At 36.2% G+C, this 9,171-nt stretch overlaps 1 protein-coding gene across 1 annotated transcript in view; it reads right to left on the bottom strand.

The window, feature by feature from the left end:
* Window positions 1–9,171, bottom strand: part of EIF2AK3 (eukaryotic translation initiation factor 2-alpha kinase 3) — a 200,157-nt gene that overhangs the window by 74,681 nt on the left and 116,305 nt on the right. Inside the window, exon 4 of the mRNA XM_006898949.1 lies at window positions 2,391–2,521. Coding sequence (XP_006899011.1) covers window positions 2,391–2,521 — 131 coding nt within the window. The remainder of the gene's footprint in view (window positions 1–2,390; window positions 2,522–9,171) is intronic.

The following is a 9,171-nucleotide window of genomic DNA, read 5'->3' as shown; positions in this document are numbered from 1 at the left end:
TTTGGCCCTTTTGATTTTCTGACTCCAACTCCTTGCACATTTCATTGTAATATTTTGCCTTGTCATCCCGTGCTGCCTTTTGAAATCTTCTATTCAACTCTTTAGTATCTTAAATTCTTCCTTGTGCTTTGGCTTCTCTGAACTCCAGTGCAATTTTTAGAGTCTCTTCTGATAAAACCTTCAGGAAAGGCATGCACTGAGGATTCACACCACCAGAGGGAGCGCATGACCTGCTCCCTCAGGAACAATGGTTCTCAGCAGGTGCTCTATACCACTGAGTAAGACTTAACCTGTAGCCTACCCTCCCACAGGTTCTCAGAGGTGGTTAATCACAGGAGAGGAGACTGCCCATCCTTTTCCTGCAGAGCAGCTTTTCTCAAAATAAGTTCATTCTTCCAAATTAGTGTATTTTTCTCAAAATACATCAGAGACAAATGAAAATGAAGCTGTATGCTGTCTTCCTTATTATCGTTCCTTATTATTATATATTATTCCTTAGTTAATAATATAATAATAATAATAATAATAATAAAAAAGGCAATATATCCATTTTATTATTTATACAAAAATACATGCCCAAACAGAAAATATGAATGATACAGTATACTAATCTCAATCAATATACTGGGTGGAATTTATAAGTCATTGTCAATTTTTTTAATTTATGCAAACCACTTACATAAATCAGGTAAAGATAATTAAACAATTTCTACGTGAAATGTTATAAATTTATAACCTCTTACCAATAAAGTGCCAGATAAAGATTCCACTAAACAGAACTAGTACTTAACTATTTATGGTGTCAGATCACTTACATACAAAGGTAAGAATCTTAATCAATTTATCTGTCTAATATAGACATAATATCTACCTAGATATATGTTTCTTTTCCAAAGAGGATGGATCTTTGACATCAGTCCTTTTTTAAAAATTTTTTTTATTAATTTCAATGAACATTTACAGAGATTTTGGATTTCCATTCATTCATTGTTGAACCCTTCTCCCTGCCCACCCCACCCCCATCCCCAGTTCGCTCTTCTCTTTGAAAAGGAAAAGAAAAATTCCTTCATTGGTATACAATTGCCCCGCACACCCCCACACCCACCCCGAGTAACTCCACTCTGCAACCTTCATTCTGGACTCTTATGATAATCATAATGCCCTAAAATATATTGCTTTTAAACTGTTCTCTCCCTCATCGGTTTCAATGCAGTATACATAATTCATGCAGTTTTTCTCATTCTTACCCTAACCCTGATGTCAGCCCCATTCTATAGCAGTGACACTATGCAGTGTTTGTCCCTTTTCTAACTCAAAATTCTGTTGGGTACAATCAACAAGCACTTAAACATATAAGGAAACAAAACATCATCAACGTTAGCTTAACTCATGGTTCAGGGAAGGTACAGCATATTCTTAGTAAAATTTGAGAAAAATCTTCAGGATAGAAAACAGATTTATATTGAACCAGATTAGGTTAAATCTAAAAGCATGACTCATTTTTAAAAGTTAATGATGTAAAAATATTTTTATTACATAAACACTTAAAATTTAAAAAGAAAAAAATCTCAAGCATGTGATTTAGGTCAGCATATATAATCCAGATGTCATATTTTTTAAATTACATATTTAAATGAAAACATTATATGAAGAATTAATTCTTGAAAAAAAGGTTTGTCTAAATAAATTCTATTTTGGTACTCTAAGAAAAGAAACTAAAATTATTATTAGGATAGTGAAACTTAACTGGGAAACATTCTACTAGACAGAAATACAGGGTTAAATAGGCACCAAATAGAAAAACCAAGTAAAGCATGTGGTTCAAATCTGCCAGTTGCTCTGCAAGAGAAGGACCGGCAATCTCCTCTCGCGTGCCTCTAAAGACCCACTGGAGGTCAGTTCCAACTCTACAGAACCCAACAACAAGAAGAAGTAAAAGATACATCAGCTGTCTTAATAGCTTTTTACATTCAAAGAACTTTGATTAGTGAAGTTGCAGAAAAAGTTATATAACTTAGGACTAAATTTGGAAGCAAGAGTGGCATACACTTCCTAAATAACGTATCTCCAGAAACTCTATCAACAGTTGTAGAGGGGCTTCAAGCCTTTTGTTCGTACGGTCACTATGAGTTGTACTCGACTTGAAGGCAATCAACAACAAATATAGTCATTGTATGGGACCTCTTTCGGTTCCCAAATTTTGAAACACAGTATGAAGTTAACCAGGAGGCCATTTTAAATTTAGGACCTACGTTTCTTTTAAAAGACTAGTTAGTTATATTTTTAGGACAACAAAATAGTTCAGGAAACCTCCACAAAGAAAAATCTCATGACTTTTGGTGTTAGGTATATGGTTAAGTAAATAACATCAACACAACATAAAAGCATACTTCTCGTTGCCACTACGAGGTCCCACGGCTCTAACAGTCTTCTGGGTGCGCTGCAGGAGCAGGATGTCTTCTTGTTCCATTTCATCATTGTCCCAGCGACGACAACCCAAAGCAGAACAAATGTACCTCACCTGAGAAGACAGATACACAACCGGGAAAGGACACGAGTTATAGGAGATGAGAGACACTGTGGGAATATCCATAAACTGTAAAACGTAAGAGATAACCAAGAAATGTATAAGATGCAACCAAGTAATAGGTACCAGATTACCAGCAGCCTCAGAATCCAACCACAGTATTTCTAGAGCAGCAGTGGGTTTTGGGGTAATGGGAGTTATCTAGAACCAGAGGTACCAGTAAGTATTTATTGCAGGGAAAGATTTTAAGAATATAGGTAATTTTAATCCTAGTTGGGAAATTCTTTGAATAATCAAGAAGAAATGGATAACCAGTTGAGGTACTTTAGAAATAATATCACTTAATAAAATTTCAGGTGAATTTTTAAAAAATCATATTAAGTGTTTCCATGAAATCTATTTGGTTTTAAAAATTTTAAATCTTTTCTAATAGCTAGTATTCAAGCGTGCCTCCTTCAAATCTCTATTAAAGTAAAATGGAAGATTCTTGCAATGATCTGAACTAAAAACCTCACAAACAGCACACATGTAGGAACACTACAATTCTGTAGAAGCACATCAAATCAAACCCAGATAAGCAAGTTAAATCTTGTTGGTCAAAGGAGAACACTGGGGGGAAATCAGAGATTAACGTGTTTGCTAAAAAAAAAAATTGCCAGACAAAACTGCTTGGCTTCTTCAATACAATGAAGATGGTGGTGTGCCAAGAAAGGAGGAAAAACATATACAAGAGCAAATGGTATTTTCTTTGTGCCCAGACCCTATTATCTAACTCCATTTCCTAACAAATGGCACTAAGGCTCCTCAGAGAAATATATGATTCTTGGACTAGGGAGTATATTCCTTATTTTACTATTCTAAAAAGTAACTAAAAACCTTGATCTCATCACCATCAAGTCAGAATCTACTCATAGCTGACCCTCAGCAGGTCTTCAGTGGCAGTAAATCGCATGGGAGAAGACTATTCATCTTTCTCTCCTGAGGAGCAACTGGTAGTAAGGAACTGGGCTGTTAACACAAAGGTACACAATTCTAGTTTGCCATTTGTTCCAAGGGGAAAAAAAGAGCAGTCAATTCTCATGCAGTTATTGCCTGTGACACCTGCTAGTTGGTGGGTCAGTTCTGACTTGATGGTACACAACAACTTGCCACCAGAATTCCCTCTACAGAGAAAAGATGGGCTAAAAAAAGGAAGGAGGCATGTCACAAAGAAAGTAAGAGTAGGGTGTGAGAACATTCTCACTGGCCAAATAAGACTAGATAAGGAATATTAAGAGCCTGAAAAACTCAACGCTAAAAATATTTCCTAATTCTTCTCTGTTATGTTTATGTTTATTTATATTTATATGCAAAATGTTCACATATCAAGATGATAACCAGAAAATGCTCTATTCTATTATGTTATATATAAATTTCCCCAGGAATCAGGGCTGATCCTAGGGCAACTAGAATTAAAAATATTTGCTCCTCCCCAACCCATACTGGAACTCTGGTAGCCTAGTGGTTAAGTAGTTGTGCTGTCAATCTAAAGATAGTATTTTAATCCAACAGCTGCTACTTAGGAGAAAGATAGGCATTCTCTTCCTGTGCAATTCAGAGTGTCATTTCCAACTCCACAACGCATGGTAACAACTCCCCACACTGCTTCCCCCCTTCACCTCTTATATTTATTTTACAGTAAAGTAACATTTAGAAATGCGTAAGAGAGGCAGAACTACAATATTTTCAGTATTTATCAATCCAGTACAGAAGAGCCTGATAGTTGATAAAACTTTCTTCTTTACATTTTGTTGTTTTAGGTGACAGTTTTCATAGCAAATTAGTTTCCTATTCAAGAACTGATTCCATTTTCACTCTGCTTTTCCTGTGTCTATTCTTCCAGGTCCTTGCTCCTCCCTTTCTTGTCCTCTAATGTTTATTTTCTAGGTTAATGCATCTCACATACTTTGGGCATACTGCCAGGAGGGACTGATCCTTGGAGAAGGGCATCATGCTTGGAAGGGTGGAAGACAGAGCAGGAGAGGAAGATCCAGGATGAGGTGGATTGATATAGTGATTAGGTCAGTGGGGGTAAGTGTATCGAAGTCAGTGAGATTGGCTGAGGACAGCACAGGCTTCAGAGCTATTGTGCAGAGGGTCACTATGAGTTGCAGGTGACTTGATGGCACATAACAACGACAACACCACCACCACAAAAAATCTGAGACAGGGAATCTAGCGCCAGATCTCAGAGGCACCGTGTTAGGTCAGAAAATGACAAGGCAGTTACTTCCCTATGTAAACAGGCCCACACCCACTTCAGGGAGCAATCCATTCTTGTTACAGTGTCTTAAGTTTTATATTTTGGTGGAACTGAGTCCTTCAGCAAGCACAGGCCACCAACCTCCTACCACTATCTGACCTTCCTCTAGAAGCAGCAGAGAGCAAGGCTTCAGCTAGAACAACAGTCCACGACTGCACATGCACACCATCTATCCCATAACAAACAGTCATTGGCCCAGTAACCTCTGCAACAGTTTCCATCTTGGAGAGCCAGATGCATGGGCACTTAATTATCACAACCCTTCCTATCTGGGCCAGCTTTCCCTAGACAATTGATGAATATGCAATGCTGTCAAGTCCCTTCCAACTCACAGCACTCATTATACAACAGCTCTGAACCCTGCTCTATCCTAAGCCAACCTCAATGTCTCTGACACAGCTACCCCCATTACCCCAGTCACTGAGTCAATCTATTTCATCCAAGGACTTCCGCTCTTACACTATGCCTACACCCTTCCAACCATGATGTCATTCTCCAGGGAGAGGTCCATCCTTACAATTTATAAAGTGCTGCTGCTCTGATCCCCCTCCTTGAGGATGGAGACTTGCATTAGCAAAGAGCTCCCTTATAAGCGCTTTCTTTCTCCCTTCTCTGTCTATCTGAATGACAGCGCCTCCTCTTCTAATGCCTTATCAGACTTAGCAAGAACTCTATCCTAAGGAAGCTGTAAAAAATCTATTATTAGCCTTAGAGGTAACCACCAGGATTGGATCTCATTTCCAAGATTAAAGCCTCAACAAGCCAGCAATCAAAGACAACACAGATAAAAAAAATGAGGCATTAGAAGCTCTAGAAAAACTGCAATCCAGAATACTGATGACCAGTGTCTCAGATGCTGTCAATATGGTGGATGGACATATGAGTTGAAAAGATGAAACAGAGAACCAGTGAACCAGAAGATACAGTTCTCAGCATTGACCTGCTAGAATAAAAAGCAGAATCAAAAAAGAAAGAAAAACAAGAAAGCCTAAGAATAATGTGGGACACCATCAAGAGGAATAACATGTACATAACTGGAATTCCAGAACAGGAAAAAGCAAGTAAAGGCACCAAGAAAGTTTGAAAGAATTACTAGAAGAAAACTTTCCAGGCATAATGAAGAATGAGGGAATATATATACCAGAAGCTGAGCGAATCCCATATAGAATAGACCCCAGAAGAAAAACACCAAGGCATATCATAGTCAAATTTGCCAGAATCAAAGACAAAGCGAGAATTCTGAGAGCAGTTAGGGAAAAATGAAGAGTAACTTATAAGGGATAGCAAATCAGATTAAGTGCCAATTTCTCAGAAGAAACTATGAGAGCAAGGAGACAGTGGAATGACATATATCAAACACACAAAGTACATAAATGTCAACCAAGAATACTGTACCCAGAAAAAACTGTCCATCAAATATGATAGAAAGATAAAGAGGTTATCTGGAAAGCAGAATTTAAGAGTGTTTGTATAAATAAGACCAGTGTTGCAGGATATAGTGAGTGAAGTCCTACTTACAGAGATGCCACAAAAAGCAGGATGGACCAAAGAAAACATCAACAACACCAAAAAGAACTCAACAAAATGATAGCAACAAAACCTTGCCTCTCAATAATTGCACTATGTGTGAATGATTTGAATGCACCACTGAAGAGAAAAAGAATAGCAGACTGAATAGACACCCAAATCCATCAATACGCTGTCTACAAGAAACACACCTGAAGGGAGCTGTAGTGGCCTACTGGCAAGAAGCTGCACTGCAATCCTGGAGGCACATGGTTCAAATACACCAGATGCTCTGCTGAAGATGGAACCAATTTGACAGCAAACAACAAGTTAAAAAAAGAAGAAGAAAAAAAAGAAAAACTCCTGAAAAGTGAAAAAAAAGAAGGACTAAACATAAAAGGTGGGGGGAAGATATATCAAACAAATGGTAACCAGACAAAAAGCAGGAGTAGCAATATTAATCTCTGATAAAAAAGATTTCTGCATAAAAACCATCACAAAGGACAAGGAAGGTCACAAATGCTTAAAGGGTCAAGAAAACAAGAGGGACATAACCCTAATAAATGTCTATGCACCAAATTATATAGCTACAAATAAACATAGCAAACTTTAATATAATTTAGAAAGAAATAACTACCAGAAAGAAACTCAACAAAGAAGCTGAAGAAGTAAACACCATAATAAACCAACTAAGTCTCATATATGTATATATGTATATATGTATATATGTATATATGTATATATGTATATATGTATATATGTATATATGTATATATGTATATATGTATATATGTATATATGTATATATGTATATATGTATATATGTATATATGTATATATGTATATATGTATATATGTATATATGTAAATGCACCCCCAAAAAAGGCTCAGTACACATTCTTCTCCAATGAACATTCTTGAAAACAGATCATATTTTAAGTCACAAAATATGCATCAATAAATTAAAAAAAAACCCATAAAAATAATACAAAACATTTTCTCAGACCACACAAAAGGAAAAAAACACACCAAACACACATTTGAAAGCTAAACAACACCTTGCATGAACATGAGTGGGAAATAAAAGACATAAAAAATAAATTTAAAAAAAATTTCTTGAAATAAATGACAATGAAAACACTACTTACAAACACCTCTAGGACACAGCCAAAACAGTAGTGACCAGTAGTCAATTTATAGCAATAAGCAAGTACCTCAAAAGGGAAGAAAAAAAAAATATTTGATTCTTTAACACAGCAAAAAAACCTAGTAATTTCTAAAAAAAATTAAAAGTACAAAAATTGGGCAGAAAGAAATGAAATACGAAACAGAAAAACAATTGAAACCATCAACAAGACCAGGAGTTGGTTCTTCAAAAAGGTAAATAAAATCAACAAACCACTAGCAAAGCTAAAAAAGGAAAAGAAAGAAAAGACACAAATAATCCAAGTAAGAAATGAAAGGGGCAATGACACAACAGAACCAACTGAAATATAAAGGTTAACAACAGAATATGATGAAAAATGGTACACAAACAAATAAGAAAATATAGAGGAAATGGACTTAGAAACACATAAACTACTCAAATGGATGCAGACTGGCGTAGAACACCTGAACAGACCCATTACAAAAGAAGAAACTGAAACAACCCCCAACCAAAAAAAAAGCCCTGGACTAGATGATTTTACTGGTGAAGTTTGTCAGACATTCAGAGAACTACATTAAGTACTTCAGAAAAACAGAAAAAGATGGAATTCTCACAGACTCATTCTATGAAGCAAACAAATCCTTGACACCAATGTCAAGTAAAGATACAACCAAAATATAAAACTATAGGCCTATATCTGTCATGAACATAGATGCAAAAATCTTCAATAAAATCCTGGCCAATAGAATCCAACAGTACATTAAAAAATAATAATAATTAACCATAACCAAGTGGGATTCATAACAGGTATGCAAGGAAGGTTCAACAAAAGAAAAACAATAAAATTCATCACATGAACAAAGCAAAGAACAAGAATGACAAGAGGCAGAAAAGGCCTTTGATAAACTCCAATACCCTTTCCTGATTAAAACACTCAACAAAATAGGAATAGAGGGGAATTTCCTCAACATAGTGAAAAGTATATATGCAATAAAGATTAAAGGCATTCTCTTTGAGAACAGGAACTAGGCAAGGATGCCCATTATCACCTCTCCTAGTTAATACTGTATTGCAAATCTTAGTGAGAGCAACATGACAAGAGAAGGAAATAAGAGGTACCAAATTGGCAAAGAGGAGGTAAAATTATCTCTATGTGCAGATGATATGATATGATATGATATGATATATGATATAATATGATACCTTGAAAACCCCAAAGACACAGCAAGAAAGCTACTGGACATAGTTGACCAATTAAGCAAAGTGGCAGGATACAAGAAAAATAAACAAAACTAAATTGTATTTCTCTACAGTGACAAAAGGAGCTAAGAAAAAAATGCCCATCACAATAGCTAATCATAAGATTAAATAACTAGAAGCAAATCTAACTAGAGACACAAAAGACATATACAAAACAAATACAAAACATTACTACAAGAAACAAAAAGAGACCTGGAGAAATGGAAGAATATATAAGGCACATGGATAGAAAGACTCAATACTGTGAAAATCACAATGCTATCAAAGGCAATCTGCGTTATGCAGATGACACAACCCTGCTTGCTGAAACTGAGGAGGACCTCATGCACTTGCTGCGAAGGGCCAAGGACTGCAGCCTTCAGTATGGACTAAGGCTCAATGTCAAGAAGACAAAGATTCTCGCCACTGGACCAATTAGCAGCGTCAGGA

The sequence above is a fragment of the Elephantulus edwardii genome, unplaced genomic scaffold (genome assembly GCF_000299155.1).
Source record: "Elephantulus edwardii isolate Elephantulus edwardi_28Jun2011 unplaced genomic scaffold, EleEdw1.0 scaffold00241, whole genome shotgun sequence".
NCBI lineage: Eukaryota > Metazoa > Chordata > Mammalia > Macroscelidea > Macroscelididae > Elephantulus > Elephantulus edwardii.
The sequence above is the reverse complement of the archived record's forward strand: the minus strand, read 5'-3'. Positions and strand labels throughout refer to the sequence as shown.